This window comes from Prionailurus bengalensis, chromosome A2 (assembly GCF_016509475.1).
Source record: "Prionailurus bengalensis isolate Pbe53 chromosome A2, Fcat_Pben_1.1_paternal_pri, whole genome shotgun sequence".
Lineage (NCBI taxonomy): Eukaryota > Metazoa > Chordata > Mammalia > Carnivora > Felidae > Prionailurus > Prionailurus bengalensis.
Window position 1 is genome coordinate 29,793,971 of NC_057348.1, and position 22,022 is coordinate 29,815,992.

The window sequence follows — 22,022 nt, forward strand, 5'->3', positions numbered from 1 at the left end:
ATAACCTTTATAAATAACACTTGCACAGTTCTACCATGCTGTCTTTATGCTCTCATGTCATATAGGAATTACTGTTCTGAACATTCTTCATCTGTCATTCCTGCCATCTCCTCACAAGCCTATGAAGCTGCTATTGTAGAATGCCAGTTTTATAGAATGGGAACCCGGGCACCAAGAGGTACAATGCCTTTCCCACAGTTGGGAGTGTGACAGATGATGCTTTTCAATTCAGGCTCCCCTGGCTCCAGAGTCTGGCTCCGTGTATGCACCCACGCTCAGAATTTTACTTCCTGTATCAGGAGGGTGCAAGACCCCAAAGCCCATGGGTGGCTACTACCGTGGACTATAGACTCTAGGTTAAGAAACCCCAAATTTGAAGCCCCAGTTCGCTCCTTCCACTGTCTCAAACATTCAGCTGTGATTCCATCCCAGTCCATGATAGCAGTTCAACAACCAGTGGGCCTTGGTCTAGAAAGTCTACTCCCAGGGTGTCAGTTGAGCATCCGACTCTTGATTTCGGCTTACGTCATGGTCTCATGGTTTGTGAGATCAAGCCCTGCATTGAGCTCTGTGCTGACAGCATGGAGCCTGCTTGGGATTCTCTCTCCCTCCCGCCCCCCCCCGCCCCTTCCCGGTTTGTGCGCATTCGTGTGTGTGTGTGTGTGTGTGTGTGTGTGTGTGTGAACACGTGTGTGCACGTGCTCACTCACAAATAAATTAAAAAAAAAAAAAAGAAAGTCCACTCCTGTATATCTTTCCCATTTACCCCTCCTATCCTAGAAGTCTCCATTCTTTAGCTGTTATTTTCTACCTTCCTAATTGTCCCCTTATCCAGATTCAACTTACTGCTCTTGTTTTAGAATTTAAAATTTCTTTCTTTCTTTCTTTCTTTCTTTCTTTCTTTCTTTCTTTCTTTCTTTCTTTCTATATAGTATAATCTACTTACTATTTTTCTTTCGATTGATTCTATTTTAATTAAATGAACTGATTATAAAGGAAATCTTTTTACTAACACCTTAACAGGAAGACCAGTGCCATCTGACATGGATAGACATCTGTAAACATGTATGTCTGTGATCTATGAAAATAAATCAAAATTGCCACAGTTATTAAATTCAGCATAATACTTACTCTAGGGTACAAGGGGGAAATGAATGAATATCAGGGAAGTGTGGAGAGCATATCAGCACTAAACTGAGATCTTTTTTTCCCCTTGATGTGACCAAAGCATAGAAATAATCAAGAAAAGGGAATCCCTTTTTATTCTGTGTTGTAATGAATTCAAAGCATCAACTCAGCACTTACGATCTTCTCTCAAGTATTTGGGGCACACTTACCCTTGCCTGTCCTGGTTCACTTTTTATTTTGTGGGGAAGCCAGTATTGCTTTGAAATGGAAGTCTGTCTGAAAATGGAGAGTTAGCACCTGTGTGGGAGCCCCTCTGTGTTCTACATTAGCTCCATCCATATCTCTACAAAGGAGTTTGACAATAGTCTCCAGTGCATGTGTCCTTCCTGGGTTTCTGGCACTGCTTTGTTAAGGGCTTTCCAGGTGTGATCTCCTTCAGGCGTCAAAACAGCCTTGCTATGTAGGCGCTGTTACTGCCATTTGACCAGTGGTGGAAACTGAGGTGGAGAGGGGTCAGGTAACTTGCCCAAGGTCATGCTGCCGTGAAGTGTCAGAACTGGATTCCAACCTAGGTCTGTCCATCTTCTGAGCTCATGGCTCCGGAGACATTCTGTGTTTTGTAGTAAGTACTTTTGGTTTATTTTGTTTTGAAATGGCTCTGTGTCATCAGTGGTATTCCGAAAATGGTGACGTGGTAGTTTGGGGAAAGTTGTCACTTCTCACTCCTATAGGTAAACACGACTGACTATAAGCCACGTTCAGAGTTGGGGCAGGGGTGCGTGCACATAGCATGCTGTGTGCTCTAGTGAGGAATACAGTAATATGAAAAATGAGATGAATGTTTCAGATTGTACAGTTCCCTAATTATGCTTTTAATTATTCATATAAAACAAGTAAAATGACCCCTGACAGAGACATAAATGATTTAGGTAAAATCAAATATTTATAATATGCTGTTGAGTCCCTGGGTGTATTGTAACAGATGCACTCAAAGTGCTTTGGCTTCGTTCTTTGGATGCAAAGTGGTAGGTATAGAATTGGTAACAGGCTGAGGGTCATCAACAGTATTTAAGACAATACCGAGCTAATTCATATGTATTTTGGCTTTAGAACTAAAGGCGTGTGATTGGTTTAATGTATTTTATCTTCTAAAACCTCTTACTGCATTTTAGGGGTCACCACATGACAGTCCCTGATAGTTTCTGTGTTCTTAAGGATTGAAAAACAATCAAGGGGAGAGTAAGATTCCATGGCCTGTGAAAATTATATCCACATTTTAGTTTGGATAAAGTTTTACTGGAACATAGCTTTTCGCATTCATTTACGTATCGTGTGTGGCTGCCTCTGGCTATAAGGACTAGGTTGGGTTGTTGCAGCAGGGACCAGAGGCCCAACATTTACTGTCTTGTCTTTACTGTCTTGTCTTTCACAGAGAAAGTTTGCCAACCCCTGCTAAAACACGCCTAACATACACCAAAGTGAGACAGTGCTGTAGCATGTTTAATCAGCGCAAGAAGCACTTGCTTTCACTTTGTTTCATCTTTTAATTCGCTGTCCCACTAACTGAACATTCACTGTATATTTTTCAGAAGTTGGAGAAAAATTGTCCTTTGAATGCAATAAAAAGGGATTTATATGCGAAGGTTTCCTTTACTTGCTTTTAATGCTTCCTTTATATAGAGAAATACTGAAACTAATTGCACTCTTTTAGAGATGGGTCATTAGTCTAGTCCCTATCTTTTATGGAAACCTAATTTTCATGCAGGATTTCTCTCTGAAGCTCAAACTAGGATCACTTTAGGAAGAAGAGACAGTGAGGATACAAGAGCTTTTCTGTGGCTTCTACAAGTTTGGCTGTTCACAAACCATGAAGTATATTGGTTGGCGTCTCACCTGTGTTTAGCACCCGATAAGTGTTTGTTGAATGAATGAATGAATTCACTTTACAAAACAAACAGAAAAAGGAATGTATCACTTACAAAATGAAATCCGTTATGCATTTGGATATTACATTCCTTTGGGGAAAATAATTGTTATGCTAGTATAAATCCAACGTATTTGCTCTCAATTTCTCCTTCCTGTGTTTCAAGGAAGAGGGCTATGTGTTGGAAAGTTAGGGTTTAAATTGACTAAGTTTCCCTGTGTTATGGAATTCTTAGGTGTTCTTTTGGATGGGCCAAGTAAAATTTTTCTATACATGGAATAAAAAGAAGCATTAAATTAAATATGGTTATCTGCAATAATTTGAGTGACTTAATGAATACAATTTTCCCAGCATTTTCCTGTGCACCGTTATCAAATACAATGAATATAACCCTAACTCTGGCTGTGTGCCCACTGATATTGCCTTAAAATTGGAAGAAGCTGCAAATTTTATTTAACGATATCTTTGCCTAAATTTTCTAATTAAAGAGTCGTGCCTCTTACATCTGTTTTTCCCATCTCGTTCCAGACCTTGAACCTTAGGGTAGCCCCAGGAATCCAAGCTTACAAAAAGAACGATCTCACTCTCCAGATAATTTGGGTTGTCAGGCAGACTTAGACAATTCTCATTCAGAGCGACTTACTCTCTTCCTGTCTCCATTCTTTTTCTTTCTTTTCTTTTCTTTTTTTCTGTCTATGAAATGCATAAGAAATTCTGAGATCATTCCCTGGGAATTTTCATGATTTAGAGTGAACTGGTGCTTGAGAACATTCTGCAGCTAGATTGTGCTAATTTATTCAAACTAGTGTTTTTGACTTGTTTTTCAAACAGGAGCGTGAGGAAATAATTCACATCATGTAATCATGGACTTTATTTGCAGCGGTGGAAGATGTCATTCAAGTTTTGTTTTGAAACTCACTTTGTTTCCCTTCCCTTCCGTTTTATACAGTTGCCATCCTTCTAAAGGACGACTATTTTGTCAGTGGTGCTGGCCTGCCTGGCAGATTCAAAGCCGAGAAGGTGGAATTTCACTGGGGCCATAGCAATGGCTCTGCAGGTTCTGAACACAGCATCAATGGGAGGCGCTTTCCTGTGGAGGTGAGAACAAGATGTCAAGTGTAGCCCTGCTTTGGGTCTTCACGTTAATGAGGTGCTTTGGGTTTACCCCCAGTGACTTTGCAAATCAAACTTGCACCCTCCATACCTTTGTCTCTGGCAATCTTTTAAATGCGTGTATAGCCCTCCACAAGCTTCTCATCTTTGTTTACTGGAGAAGCATGGGGAAGTCCCGGATGGGGAAGTCCCGGGCCTCATGGTTTGAGGAGACTCCCCCCCACCCCGCCCCAGGCTGAGGATTTTTCAACCATTTGTTTCCTTTGACACAAGTGTCTTTACTCTGTTTCTGAAGTCCCACTTTCTAAAGGTGAAATTCTCTATGAAACTCAGGGGACTGTTTTCACCCTTTAGAAAAGAGAAAAGTTAGTTGATGTGTGAAGCGGAGTCTCAGAACCTTTTGTCGGTAGGGCAGTTGTTGTAAGGTTTCTTTGCTCCTGCCGGCTGTCAAGAAAGAGGCTGTGGCCATTGGTGGTGTAACTCGTGGATAGCATTGCTGGGATCAGTGATGACATTTTGCCTTTCCTGTGTCCGTTTTCTCAAAGATCCATGCTGCTAGACAGAAGATGTGGGTACGTACAGTAGATGGTTTGTATCTTTTGGGGGAGGGCGGGAGGGAACAAGTCTCCAAACTCCTTCATTAATATTGGGTGGGGACAGCTCACCCCTTTTATTGCTAACTTGATTTTTACTTTTCATCATGATCAAGTCTGGTGGCTGTTTGGCTCCCCATGTGGTAAGCTGTACACGTTTGTGGAAGAACTGAATGGGCTCAAGCCTCTGACTAGATTCTTAGTGTTTGGCACCTTCTATTAAGTCATGACCTACTTTGATAATCAGATGAATACTTGAGATCCCCTTCCATACAGGGAAAGTAGGTGGCTATACACACAGATTTGCATATCGTTTATAGGATTTCGTCATTCACCTTAGCTCCTCAAGCCCATTTCTGGGCCACTTAGGCATCCTTGAAGCTTAAGTGAAGAATCCCTATAAACTGAGAGAAGCAATAGTATTTCTTTTTTCGGAGATGCTCATATTCCCATATAACCTTGTCTCTTATCTGTGATCGCTGGAGAAACCAGACAACTATTCTGAGAAAACGCTTCCCGTTTTTTCTTGTCCAGCTGACACATTTTTGGTATTAAGACCCTTCTGTCTGTGGGGCTTCCTGTGCTAGTCACACGTGTTAAAGGACTCCTGAGTAGGGTTTCTGCTTAATGGGCTCTCCTCCTCCTGTATACTGAATGAATCATTTCTTAGAAATCTTAGCTTTATTTGTACTTGAAAACGTGATTCCTAAAGGCAAAATTACAGCGTCCTTTTAAAAGTTTGGGGTTTCCCTTCTGTTCTTGCTGACCGCAGCGTGAGTTGAACGGATGGTTTGTGTCCAGTTGGTTTTTCTTTACAACCTCTTTCTCTTAGAATTAGGTTGTCATTTATTTAGCTAGTGTTGTTGGGACAAAAGACCTGTGCTTTGAAAGATTGAAAACTTATTCTGGCGGCTGCCTTGGTAGAGAAGAGCTTGAGAGATAGGAACTGGAAACTTCTGCCTTGTTCTAGTTACATCCCTTAATGCAGAGACGGGCCTGGCTCTTCCTCCTGGTCCATTCAGATTTGGAAAAATGCATGGACTAGATGCATTAAACTAGTGCTACTTTATCAAACTTACTACTTTAAATGAATATTTCAGTTTTCTTTTACTCAAAGAGTGCCCTGAAATTCAGAAGCTAATTAGAAATGGCAGCTACAATGCACAGATTTATTATTCCACCAAGTCGTTTGAATTTATTTCTGTCAAGTAATGTCAGATGGTAAGGCTGCCTGTATTAATTGGGTTTCTCATTGAGGTCCATCTGGTTCGTAGCTTGTTTTGTTTTTTGGTTTTTGTTGTTGTTTTGTTTTCAATGTGATAAACGTGTTAAATTACTTAGTGGGTATATTTAAAGGAACTTGAATTTCAAGAGGTCAAAGGTAATGGGATTGGATTTAACCTTAAAATATGCAAGGAAAGTTGCTCACCTTTGCTTGAAACACGTCTATAATATTTTAACGTTAAATTGCCTTATTTGAGCTCTTTATCAATAGGAACGCTCTCTGATGTTCTTACAGTTTGAACATCTCAGACTTGGTTTATTTTGTTCCCTATAACTATATTGTTTTCTAAGAAATTAAAATGAAAATAAATAATTGTCATGTATCCTGTAGTCATTTGTCAGCATGGGGGAAATTACTTATCTGCCTTGCATACAGAGTCAGAGAAGAGATGTGGTTGAAGATTGCAGTGGGATTGGTTCTCAACTAGAGACCATGTTCCCCACCCATGGGGACATTACGCATTGTCAGGGGACGTTTTTGGTTGTCGCTGTTAGGGCCAGTGGTATGCTACTGGAATCTAGTGAGTAGAGGCCAGGGATGCTGTTAAACATCCCATTCATAGCACAGCCCCCAAAGAATTACGCCACCCAAAATGTGGCTGTTAGGAGGCTTTGAAGTAGAGAAAGTGGTATGTTTAGCTGTAACTGACCTTCCTTCTTTTCCCTGTGTGGCATCATTGTAAGTACATTTGAATATTGAGGACTTTGTGCCTGAGAAGTCCTTCTATCCTCTTGTGGACTTTAGAGAGAAATGTACCTTGCCTGTTGGGTGAGAACATTGCTGGTACCAGTTCCTTTGGGCTCCGCTGGGAGCTAAGTCACGACCTCAGGTATTTATTTCAGCAGCTGCCTCAGTGCTCCAGCCCCGCAGGCTGAATTATAAGCCTGTGGCCCGCAAGAATCGGGACCTGCTCCCTGAGGCTCAGTTGCAACAAACCCAACTTTGTAGGTTTTGCTGCCCACCCCCCCACTCCCCTCCAGGAATGCCTTGAGGTCACCTACAACAGCTTCCTACACATCCAGAAGTCAGACCTCCCCACGTTGTCCTGGCTGGAGTCCTGGACTTGGTCTTGGAATTCCTACACTTGAAAACATCCTAATAGAAAAATAAATGGCCTTGTAAAAATGAAATAAGAGCTCTTCAGTAGCCACCAATCATTACAGCTCAGTGTAAGTTAGGGAACAAAGTCGGAATCCGATTACAATGCCATGCTTAGGAGGTGAGACCCAACTTGGATCCTCCCATGCCCTCACCTCCTATATATATGCAGCTTTATTCCTTGCCTAGCAGCAAACTTTACTTGAGTGCCTTCTGTCATGTAAGCACTGGGTTATAAAGGTAAACCGGTAAGTCGGGACCCCTACCCTTAAGGTACTTACACTCTGGTAATGACACAGAAATTGAACAAGCGGTCACATAAGTAGCTGTGTGATAGCAGTTGGGATATTGTCTCTGAAGGAGAGGGATATTTTGTCATGAGCTATGGAAGGCCTCTAGACAGATATTTATTAAGCTACGAGGTATTTATTAAGTGATATTAATTAAGAGAGAAGAGATACATTGGAGCTACTCCATAGAACAGGGGCATGCAAAGGCCTAAGGCAGGAGATACTTGGTAGGTTGAAGGAATAAAGAGAGATCATTGCGGGTTTCGATATTCAGGATGGTGCCCCCCTCCAGATGTCCCCTCAGTAATCCCTGAAACTTAAGAATATATATATTACCTTATATGGCAAAAAGGATTTTGCAGATGTGATTAAGTATTCTTCAAGTGTAAAGGCTCACAACATTCCAGTGATTAAAACAGTGGTATGTCCTGTTCCCGTTCTTCCATGGCTACACAACTTTGTGTTATCTCTGCAACCACAGTTATCTATATCAGCTTCTACCCTATCCTACGCTTTCCCTTTGCACACTCTCATCCCCTGTTCTGTGATTGGTAACTTAAATAAAGGTTCATGTAACACTAATAGGATTGAATCATGCAGTGTTTCTACTAATAGCTGAAGTTGGAGTTAATGCAAAGAGAAATCTCCAGATAAAACCTCTGATAGCTCCATTAAAGTGGAGGTTCATTGCATACTTGTTGTGTAAGGTAATTAAAATCTTGTTTATTACAATAAGAGATCGCAGGAGTTGTTGATTCAGACTTATTGGTACTTTATGAGTTGGAGTCTTCAATAAGCTTAAATGATCCAAACTGATTATGTGTGCTCTTTCCAAGGAAACTCACAGCTGGTTCATTTCGGCACTGCTTAGAGCATCCCGGCAAGTGAATGGAAGAAAAGGCATTTTTCCTAATATACACCACGTACATATCACCATATGGTACAGGTCTGCAGTCCCTTAGCTGAAACCCTTGAGGCCAGATGTTTTAGAATTCAGGATTTTTTTCGGGAAAGGTATTAGGATACGCATGCTATACATATTACTGAGGACCCTAGTCGGGTCTGCCACTCTACTCCTTGAATGCGTTAATTTTTCTGGAGCATGGAGGTGAATGAAATCTCAGTATTCTAAATGGCTCCATATCTCTTCACTTCGGGTTTTACCACCAAATTGGCTTTTGCACCCGAATCATAAATAACTGTAATAAGAAAACACCTTTGGTCTTGCAAGCTTTTGAGATTTCATCACCACTGATAACTTACGGGCCTGTGTTTTAAAAACTGGGTCCATAGCATGGCACCACTGGTTTATGTTCCCAGGAGTGTGGGTTACTTCTAGCCATGACACAGACACGTTGTCACCTTGGTGGGCCCAGTGAGTGCAGGAACGATCTGGTGTTGGTAAACGACATTCTTAGAGCTAAGTTTTGTTCAGGGAGCAAGAAGTTGCTTGTTTTAGGCTGATCTTGCTCTGTGATCTTTTTCCCCCTTTAACATTCTGCCTGGGGGCTCTACCTTGACCTTCTCTTGTCTTCCCTCTGTCTGCCCAGCTTCCCTCTGCCTGCCTAGAGTCAGGCTCATGTTCTGCCTTTTATTTTGTGAAATGGATCTCGGTTCTTCCATCGTTCCTGTTACATCCTGGTTAGACGGCTCTCTTTCTGTTGGGCCTTCAGATTAACGTCCTAGGTGATGTGCATCGACCTTCCTTCACCCAGGTAAGCTCGTGCACTTGTGACCCACACAGAGGCCTGCCACATTGTCACTCGCTACACTCCTGCAAACATGGCAGGATGCTACATGAGTCAGATGTGGGCCTGTCCACCAGAGGCTAAGTTCTCATATTGGTCCCTGGCTTCAGTAGTGTGATTTTCTGAAATTTTTTTTAATGTTTATTTTATTTTTGAGAGAAAGACAGACAGAGCGTGAGCAGGGGGAGGGGGGGAGCAGAGAGAGAGGGAGACACAGGATCCAAAGCAGGCTTCAGGCCCTGAGCTGTCAGCAAAGAGAGGGGTTTGAAATCATGAACCATGAGATCGTGACCTGAGCCAAAGTCGGCACTTAACCAGCTGAGCCCAGCCACCCAGGTGCCCCAGTAGTATGACTTTCTAGAAGACTAAATGTTCACTTTGGCTCCTACTCCTTTATGTATCCCTTCTTTTCTGCTGGAAATAAATTTATACACAAAATGCCTTCTTGAAGATGTATTTTAAATATTAGCATATTAAAGACATTTGAAGAGTCTTCCACTGAAGAAATGTATTTACCTTTATTTAATTCCATTTTCCCCCAGACTTTTATAAGCCCACTGTCCCACTCCTTCCTCAGTTTAAGTTAAGCAATTTGGTAACAATTCCCCCTTTTTTGGAAATGAGGTTTAAAATTTTCTCCTGTCCTCCTTTATTCCCTATTCCGGTAAGAAATGGAGTCCCATTCAGGTAAGTTTTTCCAGAAGACACTAATGGTAATTTTTATTTCTCTTATCTTAACAATTATAAAACCACCTTGGCTTGTTCATAAAACAATGGTCATTATGAACCTGATAGTATCTTGCTTCGTCTGTCATTAGAGCTGTCATTAAAGGAAGATTGAGACATTTTCTTTTTTTCATTTTTTATTTTTATTTATTTTGGGAGAGATAGAGAGCAAGCAGAGGAAAGGCAGAGAGAGGGGAAGAGAATCCCAAGCAGCTTCGGTGCTGTGGGCGCAGAGCCCGATGCAGGGCCTGAACTCACAAACCATGAGATTGTGACTGGAGCCAAAGTCAAGAGTCAGACACTTAACCAGCTGAGCCACCCAGGCACCCAGAGACATCTTCTATGAAAAATAAGTTTTGCCACATCATGGTGATTCTTTCACCCTGCCTTGTACTTTACTGAAATTCCCAAAATTGTGCAGTTTCTCTGAAACGTTGCTTTGTGCGTTGGAGAGCCCTTTGTGGATGTGTTCAAGGCAGTGCCTGTTTTCCTTGTCACTCTTCCTCACGGAACATTGGAAGCATCAAGGAGATTGTCCCTGGTTATCTGGTGTTTGCTGCTCCATTGTGTGGCCAGTCGGGTTTTTCTCTGTAGTGACTGCCATCAAATGGTGAGGGAATTGGTTAAAATTTAATGAATGACTTTATTGAAATACAGATTCCATTTCTGAGCAGAATGTTTCATCCTTTGCCGGTGAAATACTTCATTTCCATCTGGCTGATCTTTTATGTGTCTATCCTGTGTTAATTAAGAAGAACATGGGAGGAGGCCCCAGGACTTAGAGGATGCTCCGTGGAGAAGTGAATGCCTTGGTTGTACAAAGCCAGAGAACTGATTTGGCGAAGCAGAAAAGCCTTGCCCCTGGCGTGGTAAATGTCCATAATGTCTGACAGCCCTCATCACACACGGTCTTCTTTAGATGTGAACTTGGCTCGGGGCTGTTTGATGGTGTGTCAGTGACACATAGTGTGTTGATACCTGGTTGAATTGCCCTGAGAATCACAGAAAGGCAGAGGACATCGCGAAAAGAAAACCCAGGTAAATTGGAGATAATGTCAACCTAGAAACTTGATGACTCTGGCAGAGCCCTCAGACAACCAAAAAGAAGGCTTGCGGTGTTGGTGCTGGTGGTTTTCATCATAATGATGATACTGTAGACACCAGTTAGTAAGCATTACCTGTGTCAGCAACATTCTAGATATTCTTCCTTTAATTTTCTCACCTACCTTATGAGGGAGGTGCCCTTGCCGTGCTCTAAGTTGGGACAGCTGAGTTTCTGGAAAGGTAAGTGGCTTGGCTGAGATTTATTGTTAGGACTTCAGAATCTAGGCTCCAGTGTCTACAAAATCTTAACCAGCATTCCTTTTATTTGATAAATCATTTTCTCGTTGTTCTTGCCATTGCTTTAGGTTGTTTTTAGAATCACTGATGCAGTAGAAATAATTTTGTTGGAATCTTAACTGCTGTTTATTGGATTACAGGAAGGAAAAAGTATCAAAGGGCTTTAAATGTTCAAACATGGCTGAACCACTGGTAAAACATACAGAGAGGAAAGTGAGAGAAACAGGAAGTGCCATCAGCTCTTTGCCTAGAGGTATTGTAGAAAACACTGGATTTTGTGTGGATTGGCCACTTCTGTCTATTTTCAATCATGTAAGGCAGCACTTGTCTGATAGAAAACAGAATGGGAGCCATTCAGTGTACTTTGAAATTTTTGGCAACCACATTAAGAGAGGCAAAAAGAAACAAGTGATTTTATTTGACTTTACTAACTTACCTTATATAATTTATGTTATATAATAATAATTGTTAGAAAATCAATTACATTTTAATTGATTTTAACAATCTATTATTGTTACCCTAATACATTATAATATTACTATTTCAACATGTAATCGATATAAAAAATTATTACCAAGCTATTCTACTTTCTTTTTTGGTACTTTCTTTGAAATCTGGTATTTTACACTTAGACTGGCCAGTGATCATATGCTCAGGAACCACATGCATGTAGTGGCTCCTATGACTAAAACATGTACACTTAAGGGTTCCAGACCACACTAATGGAGTTTATTTATTTTTTTAATTTACACCCAACTTAGTTAGCATATGGTTTCAGTCAGCAGTGGTTTCAGGAGTAGATTCCTTAATGCCCCTTACCCATTTAACCCATCCCTCCTCCCACAACCCCTTCAGCAACCCTCTGTTCTCCATATTTAAGAGTCTCTTATGTTTTGTCTCCCTCCATGTTTTTATATTATTTTTGCTTCCCTTCCCCTATGTTCATCTGTTTGATATGTTAAAGTCCTCATATGAGTGTGAAGTCCTATGGTATTTGTCTTTCTCTGACTAATTTCACTTAGCATAATACTCTCTAGGTCCAGCCACATAGTTGCAAATGGCAAGATTTCATTCTTTTTGATTGCCAAGTAATACTCCATTGTGTTTATATATATATATATATATATATATATATATATATATATATATACACACACACACACACACACACACACACACACACACCACATCTTCTTTATCCATTCATCCATCGATGGACATTTGGGCTCTTTCCATACTTTGGCTTTTGTTGATAGTGCTGCTATAGACATGGGGGTGCATGTGTCCCTTCGAAACAGCACACCTGTATCCCTAGTAGCAAATGCCTAGTAGCACAATTGCTGGTGTATCTCATTGTGGTTTTGATTTGTATTTCCCTGATGATGAGTGATGTTGAGCATTTTTTCATGTGTCGGTTGGCCATCTGGATGTCTTCTTTGGAGAAGTGTCTATTCATGTCTTCTGCCCATTTCTTCTCTGGATTATTTGTTTTTTTGGTATTGAGTTTGATATGTTCTTTATACATTTTGGATACTAACCCTTTGTCTGATATGTCATTTGGAAATATCTTCTCCCATTCCGTTGGTTGCCTTTTAGTTTTTCTGATTGTTTCCGTCGCTGTGCAGAAGCTTTTTATTTTGATGCAGTCCCAATAGTTCATTTTTACTTTTGTTGCCCTTGCCTCCGGAGACCAGTAAGAAGTTGCTGTGGCCAAGGTCAAAGAGGTTTTTGCCTGCTTTCTCCTTGAGGATTTTGATGGCTTCCTGTCTTACATTGAGGTCTTTCATCCATTTCGAGTTTATTTTTGTGTGTGGTGTAAGAAAGTGTGGTCCAGGATCATTTTTCTGCTTGTTGCTGTCCAGTTTTCCCAGCACCACTTGCTTAAGAGACTGTCTTCATTCCATTGGATATTCTTTCCTGCTTTGTCAAAGATCAGTTGGCCATAGGTTTCACACTAATGGAATTTAGACACTAAACTAGCCAAAGGACTTACAGAAATTTTAAAGAGGGATTTTTATGCTGAATTTGTAATAATTTTCACCTTTTTTTTCCTTTCCCAACCAAAAAATATGTACAATTCAGTTTTCTATTGGGATCTGACCTGGTTGTTGAAAGTCTTCACCTGGATGTGATTCAGGGTTTTCTGTTTCTGTTTCTTCTTCTTCTTCTTCTTCTTCTTCTTCTTCTTCTTCTTCTTCTTCTTCTTCTTCTTTCTCTTTCTTCTTCTTCTTTTTCTTCCCCTCCTCCTCCTTCTTTTTTTTATAAGCATTCCTTCTTCCACCTTCTTTTTTTATAAGCATTCAGTATTTCCCCCTTACTTATTTATTTATTTTTATAACATTTGTTCCCAGGGCTTTGAGGCTTTGAATACTATTTTTCTCAGAGTCTGTTTCCAAGCTGAGGAACTCAAATAACACTGGCTCAGGGAGACCTTTGTGCACTGAAGGTAGAGATCTCAGGCGGCCAGATCAGATGTATTGTAAGTTCAGGTCAGGAGGATTTATGGGCATAAGGCTCAGAAACATCGCCCCTGCACTTTTTTTTCCCCTGTCCTGTCAAATATTTGAGCAGGAAGGTTTCAAGCCATCTTAAATCTAAAGCTTTTAGCAAATTCTTTAGTGCCACCACCACTCAGAAAGAACAGTGAAGAAGATTTATAAGGAACAGAAAGAAGTCAGGATTGAAAGAAAGTCTATTTCCTCACTCCCCTTTAAATCCCCAGCATGGAATTTCATAGTACCCCTCCACCCCCCATTTAATGGAAGGGAGAGGAAACTCCTAAAGCTTCCTTCCCCGGGTGCGTGGCCTGGCTCTGTGTTGAGCACAGATACCGCTCTGGGTACATTTACTGTGATAAATGGAGACACCAGCTGGGCAAATTCACCAATACCTTATTTTACTTAGAAATATGAATTTCATCTCTTGAATGTTTGAGGATGTCTTAGAAGACAGGGCTTTAAAACTCAGGTTAACACATGAAAGATATTTGGGTTAATAATAAAATGACTCCTAAACCCCAGCTCTTACTCTACGGATAGAGCTTTGATTTCTGAATCTCCCTGTTAAAACCTTTACTGCATCGGTTTATAAAGTTCAGTATTTCAGGGAATCTTCTTACTGTATTGCTTCAGGGTTCGCCATCCCCTGATCCAAGGAGGCTAGGGGTGAAAGAAAACTCATTCCATGCTCTGCCATTTCTCAGCCTGGTTCTGCCTTTGCAATTGCTCCTGTTTCTGTCTCTGTCTCTCTGTCTCTCTCTGTCGTCACTGTATTTATTCGCATTTATGTGTTGGCAGAGTACCTGTGGGTTGAAACATCATAACCATGTGTGGCAGCCCCTGGTACATTTTCTGGATTCTGTTAGTTGGTCTAAATGATCTGCACAAAAAGTGATCTGGGGTCAGATACGTTTAGGAAACGTTGCCTACTATACCTTCCTCTTGTTGCTTGATAATGGGCCAACGTAGTAAAATTTTTGAGAGAAACTTGCTTGTAACCAGGAATCTCCCAAGCTCAGTTGACCTTGGAACTGTTTTTTTTTTTTTTTGTTTTTTGTAACATCCTGAGAGGTTAATGATGAGAATTTTCTACATAGGGGAAATGCTGTCCCACGTAATTCGGTGGGGAGTTCTTTTCCATACCTTGATGCTGTGTAAAATGTTTAAATTACGTTTTGATACTCATCTTTCATTTCTAAATTGTCAGTGATGTTCATTCAGTTGCTTAATAGAGCCTTCTCTGTGTAGGACACAGAATGCCCTGGCCTCAAGTGGCTTTTGTTTTAGTAGGTGCTAAGGCCCTGAGGCAGAAGCTTGCCCTGCATGTTTGAGCAAGCAAAGGGCAGAGTGACAGTAATATAGTCTACAAAATAGTTGGAGTCCTGATGATACAAGGCCTGGTGGACCATGGGCAGCCCAGTCGCTTTTGCCCTGGCCAAGATAGCCCTTGGAATGTCCTCAGCAGAAAGTGGACGTTATCTGGCTTAGATTTTAGAAGGATCCTTCTGGCTACACATGGCCATAGGAAACACTTGTGGCCACTGAAGTCAGAAGATAATTATGATATTTCAGGAAAGGTGATGGTGGCTTGTGCCTGAATTCTGAATGAATTCTGAGTATATTGAGGGAAGAGCATTGCTAACTGAGGGAGATAGGATAGGGATGCTTATCTCTTATGATAAGTTTATATTTCTTGGTTTTAGAAGATCACGGATAACTGACTACTCTGTATTATTTTATAGCATTTTCTTTCACTTTTTAAAATTCTTTTAAATTTTTGATTATGTAATATTTAGATTTTGTGTTGTACGTATTATATGCGAGTTTTGATTACATACTATTTGTTGTACCTTAAAGAAGAGTGTAACGTGGGGTGCCGGGGTGGCCCAGGCCTCGGTTAAGTGTCTGACCCTTGGTTTCAGCTTAGGTCATGATCTCACGGTTTCATGAGTTCGAGCCCCGCATCGGGCTCTGTGCTGACAGTGCGGAGCCTGCTTGGGATTCTCTCTCTCCCTCTCTCTCTGCACCCCTGCATCTGTCTCTCTCAAAATAAATAAATAAACTTAAAAAAGAAGAAGAACATAACATAGTGCAGTGATGAAACACAACAATAATGAAACAAACCCCCTTTTGGAAGGCTTACTCTGAGATAGTAGAGGTCAGTGCTTCCACCAGCACCTGGCACATTCTAAGAGCTTCCTTGATGTTAGCCATTATTATTGTATCCCGATCCTCCAGTTACATTGGACGGCACACTCCCAATTCATCAGTTTCTTTTCTTTTCTACTCTTCCCAGCCTGGTTCAAGCCATCACCAGGTCGGCCTTTGGCCATTGCTATAGATTCCTGAGAGCTCTCTCTTGCCCCCGACAGTCCACTCATCTAGTGACCGGGGTGTTCTTCTAAATGCTTGCATCGCAATATGTTTTTCCTTTGTTTAAAAATCTTCCAGTGGTTTCTAGTCCCATGTTGAATAAATCCAACGATCCTACTTGGCCCTATAAGGCCTTGCTGGACGTGGCTCTCACTCTTCCCACCCCTCAAGCTCCCTACCTCATTTCCACCAGCTGTGTCCTCAGTCCAGAATGTTCTCTCCCTGATTATCCCTTCTCATGGCTCATTCCTTTCTAAATCCTACCCATTAATATATTCCATGCTCTCTCCTTTCAACTCAATCCCTTTCTTTCCTATTACCCAGCTTCATTTTCTTCATAGCAATCATCAGTTTTTGAAATTACTTATTGATTTGTTTACTTGTTTATGAACTCGCCTCCTCTCCCCCCCCCCCCACCAATGCACACACTGCATGTCAACTGCTGGAGGAGAGCAGGGCCTGTCTGTCTTGTTCGCTGCTGAACCTCGGTTGCTGATGGACACAGTCCCCTAAAAGAGTAAGCAGTAATACCTGTTAAGAAACCCCCATTCTCATAGAATATCTTCATTTTCTTGTCTCAGTGGTCTTAAAGGGTAAAGAGCTCTAAATCCCGAGAAGGAAAATATGTAATTCATTCATAAAAAGGACATTTAAAGCAGCAAATCCTCCCCTAAAACTACCTCTTGTCTTAAGGCTGTGAAAGACCCAAATAAATTATTTACTCCCAAATAAACACATTCATCCTGTTGCCTCATGCTGTGAGGCTGAGGGTTAGTTGCAGTTTACAAAAATGATATTTTTAAGGTCTGTTCTTCCAGAGTATAGCTCTTAATATTAACAACCATTACATCTACATATCAAGACAGATTGTTCCAATTAGTCAATGAGGTCCAGGTCTTTGAGAACTGTTAATATGTACATGAGCAATTACAGTAGCAGAGTTAAAAGGCATGCCTTTGGAAATTTTAGATTGAGATTATCAGTTTCATTCATGAGCTAAGGCAGGGGCCCTGAGAATTATGTGCTGCATTTCTCCGCAGATTCAATCGCTGGAAGGTTCTCCAGTGCCTATACATGATAGTTTATGAAGTTGCCAGATTCCTCTCCTCTGCCCAGCCCTCACCGCATCCCAGACCAGTGCCTTCCTCTGTAATCATAGAGAACCAGGCATTGTGATAAGCGTTTGGGAACTTCATTGTGAACAAAATACATAAGCCCCGTGACTTCATGACCCCTTAAGAGACCAGCAGGGTGAATCTTAACCAGAAGTTACTTCAAAATCAAGCGGGCATTTAAAAATTTTTTTCTAAACTCACATTTATGTGATTTTCACTTGTTCCTTATTATTGGTGAATAGAAACAAAACACAACAAAAACACTCAATTATCAGCCTGTTTTTCCACGTTCAAATAAAATGCCCTGTATTTTTAACATGAACACTGTGCCTCTCCACTGTGCTCAGTCTTGCTATTTCCTTTCCAGAGTTTACTAGAATTTCATGATTTAAGCAGGAACTGGATTTGGAGTCAAATACTAGATGATTTGTAGACTCTGGGGAATGTCCCCCTCTTTCCAGTAGACCAGTCTCGTTGAATGACTGAGGCTAACCAAGTCAGTGTCAAATGTGCCTGAAATTCTTCCCTTTTAGTTAAGGTATTGCTGCCTCTTCAAATGCTAATGTAAGGGAAAGAGCAAATTATAAGAGTTCCTATCTCTGTTCAACACATTAATAAAACTCATCAGATCCACTCCTCACTTGGAGTAAGAGGGATCGGAAATAGACTCTGAGGGGACACAGTGGGCTGGACGAGATACTTCCCAGGGAAGAAGGAGGCCCCAGATACAGGGTGAATGGATTGAGGAGACGAAGCATCAGATCTCAAAGACATACTGCGTTTATCCATGTTGGTACATGAGCATGCCTCATCTGGAGAGCAGATGATTGGAATGAACAACGGTGTGCAGATAGAGTGTGATCATGGGTCTTGATAGTTTTAAAGGGATTCTCATGGAAAAAGGAATCCCTTAGTCTTTGGAGGCCCAAAGTAGAACCAGGAACTACAGACGCAGACTCCACTGAAGAAGCTGGTTACAGCTGGGTCATATCACCCAAGCCACAAAATTCAGAAGAGATTTTCAAAATCACATTCCCTCAGTCCCTCTGGGGACCTCCTGGATTTGGTGTCGAGAAGTTAAAGGTACCCTCCGCCCCCCCATAGTCCTTCTATGAAAACAATTCCTGGGATAATAATGATAGGTAAACTCTTCAACAGGTACTGACTTCATGTACTTAGAGCACTCTATACATATCGTATCATTTTATCAAAACATATTCGAAACACCTGTCCATAAAAACAGCAGTTAATAATCAGTATCTTTTCCTCTCAGATGAGAAAACTAATGTAAGAGAGTTACTGTGATCGAAATCTCAGTAAAGCCTTATACTGTCTTTTAAGGAGCTTAGGAGTCTGTGTTCAAGTGATGACAGAATGATCCCTGTTACCATTTTGATCTACTTCCTTCCAATATTGGATGGGGGGCCGGGGGCGGATAAAAGTATAGTCAGTATCGAAGTGAATCATAGCACGCTTCGTCACTTCACATGTTATGAATATTCTCCATGTTTTGAAAGATTCTTCACTCCTGCAAAAATGAAATCAAAATCAAATTTTCTTACTTGAACCTTGCTGCGTTCTACAAATTTTTCACAATTAGCAGATTTTACTTTAAGATCAGGGAAGAAAATAACAGAACAGTGAGTAAATTAATGTCATTTCTGAGACCTTATTTTTTACAAGCAGAAGAAAATACAAAGGCAGCATATGAAAACGTACAGAATAATTTTTTCTGAAATTGCAAAAGTTGCATAGTCTTTTGATTATCAAAGTAATATATGTTCATTATAAAATGATTCAGACATTATATGAGCGAAGAAGAAAGGATGTGTGTTTTTTGCAAATACAGAACACTCCTTGGAAATGCCACTATGTGCTACGTAGTTTTATGGGCTCATTCCCACTTACTAGATGATGGAAATCTTCCATTGTCAGTAAGTAACTGTCTACATCATGATATTTAAATGCCGCATAGCTTAGGCTCTGAGCCAGATTCCTGGAGTTCAAATCTCATCACTGCCATTTGTGAGTTCTGTGACTTTGGGCATCTCTTTAACCTCTTCCTATATCTGTAAACTGTCATTTAATACTAATTTCTACCTCATGAGCATTTTTGGTGGATCTAGAAATACAGTATTTATAAAGTACCTCATTTAGTATCACGTAGTGGATCATTTGATAAATTTTTGCTTCTCTTTCTGATATGGATGTGACATAATTTATTTTAGCAATGCTTCATTGATGGACGTTTTGGCTCTTTCCATTTTTCCCTGCTATAACCATCACAGCTCTGTTCAGCACACATTTGGGATAAACTGAGGTTCTCTGGGGACCAGCCCTATGACATGAGGTGAAAGGTAGGTATTGTCGAAATGCTTTTTAGCTTATTGACATTTGGGAATATAAACTAACATTAGTCAGAACTTACAGCTTTTTCAAAAGAAGCTGGAAATCTGTGTTTGCAAAAACCAAAAATCTCTGTATTCATTTGCATACTGCATCCTTAATATAAAATACACTGTTCTGGCTTTCACAATTTATTGGTGGTGTAGAATTGGTGATCCGTTAGGGTTTCATATCCAGGGTGCTTAATCTCAAAGCTAAAGTTTTTTGTGTTACAGTTCATTGTGTCTGCCTTTACCTTCATGAACTAAGAATGTTCAGGATGGTATACAAAGTCAGATTATTATTATATGATAATATAATTTGGTGGCTTTACATATAAATTCTGAAACTGTCTATAATATTAATAACAGGATGTAAGTTCCTAATATGGGACTAATAAGCCTCCTAAAATTACATTTAACATTTTGTCTATTTAAGTGTCTTTTGTTTTTCTTTTCTCTCTCTCTCTCTCTCTCTCTCTCTCTTTTTATCTAGTGCTACATTCAGATTCTGGTATTATTTTCTGTTCTTCCCTGAATCCCCCTCCAAAATAGTAAAGAACCTGGGAAGAAAGGAACAATTTTTTTTTCTACAGAACTAATTTGTCTTTTACTTTCTAATGTACAGAATATATGAAAGTTTACATAAAATTTCATTCATAACCTCATTACCAGTCTCATGAATTTTCTAGAGTCCTGAAACTCACTGTGAAGGCTGATGTAAGTGTCTTTTCTCCCAGCCTCAATGGGCATGGACCATTGCTGTCTTGTTAATTTCCATAACCTCAGTGCCAAGCGCAGAACCTTGTATGTTGCTGGTGACCTATTTAAATTTCTTGAAAAATAAAATAATGCATCCGTTACTCTCTATGTTAGTTAATTTAGACCTATAAGGAGATTTTGAGCTTAGGTTCACAAGAACCAGCTCATAAAATGCCTCTATCTTTTAGTGAAATCTAGTCCTAGGACCTAGCTGGCACACCAGAATCAGTATTGATGGGCATTTTGTTTTGACATACTGACTGGCAGGCACAATGCTTGTCACCTTCTCTTGGCTCAGGAGAGGGTGGAGAGTTCAGCAGGTCTAACCCAACAGGCTTTGTTCCATTTAAGTAGCTTACAGTGTGAACGATGGAGGTGGAGATGAGAGCTGGCAGGGAGCTGAGATTTGAATAGGACCTTCAATTTATTTGACATGTCTAATGATCTTATGAATGGGGATGGAACCCTGGTTTTGGGTGATAGGTAGAAAGATTGGCTTCAGGATTGATAGAGTCTTGGGTGGATTAGTAAATCGATTTGCTAAGAGCTAGAATGATACACCTTTTGGGTCTGAAATTCACCCCAGCAACTGCTTAAGATAACAAACCTAGTGGCAATAGCTTTTCAAAGGTATTTTCACATAAGCTGTAAGTGGCTTTTCTGTAGAACTATTATTTCTACAGAAATAAAAGCTATTATTTTTGTTCATAAAAATAGGTAATTGATTGCTTGGTAATATATTATCTGAAGCCTTTTATTTTTCTTGGCTGTTCTTTTTAAAAAAATTGTTCTTCAGCCTTCTTATTGCGTGTTTATTAAAATAATATGATAAGTAAGTTCAAAACAAAACTATCTCATTACTGAGGAAGATGCTCCACTAATTAATTAAATTTGACCTCAAAAGGCTGCTGCTTAACTTTACTGCTACATGTTTGTGGTTTAAATTACCTGTTGTAAATAGTTCGGTAAAACAGAAAAAAACATTAACAATGCCTGTTTTCTATTCAGTAAATTGCACTTCTCTGTTACATTTACACATAATTCTGAATCAACCTCAGATATGAATATATTACCAAGCAGATATTAAGGTTTTTACCTTCATATCCCATCTGGAAATGAGAAATTTTCCTCTGCTAACGATGGAATTGATCAAAATCAGTTATGATGACATTCACCTCAACTGTCCTTTAGTGCTACTAATATAAATGTATATTTTTCCCGTGTGTAGCCATTTGGAAATTTTAGCCAGACCTCCTCTCCCCACCCCACCTCCGGTCTCTTCCAGTTCTCTTTACATCTTCGTGCTGGGATTTCCCTAGCCATTTTTCTTTTTGTTTTTTTTCTTTTTAATATTTATTTTTTTAGTGGAGCTCAGAGTCAAGACTCTGAGATCAAGAGTCGCATGCTTTTCCAACTAAGCCAGCCAGGACGCCCCATCCAGTAATAATTTTCCTTTAAAGTTATTAGTAAGGGCTCCATCTAGTTCAGAATATTTCTGATTTGTTGTGCATTTCTCCAAGTATTGTTTTTGAGTACGTATTACTTTCCTCTCTCATCATTATCCTTGTTTACTTATATATACAAATAAACAAAAAACCAAAAAATCATTTCTAAGCAAAGTTACCAAAAACGACTAAAATTTCT

The 22,022-nt window shown here is 40.2% G+C and overlaps 1 protein-coding gene across 4 annotated transcripts in view; it reads left to right on the forward strand.

The window, feature by feature from the left end:
• PTPRG (protein tyrosine phosphatase receptor type G) overlaps positions 1 to 22,022 on the forward strand; it is a 717,269-nt gene that overhangs the window by 423,511 nt on the left and 271,736 nt on the right. For all 4 annotated transcript variants that reach the window (XM_043587811.1, XM_043587813.1, XM_043587812.1 and 1 more), the window contains exon 4: positions 4,002 to 4,150. In XM_043587811.1, coding sequence (XP_043443746.1) covers positions 4,002 to 4,150 — 149 coding nt within the window. The remainder of the gene's footprint in view (positions 1 to 4,001; positions 4,151 to 22,022) is intronic.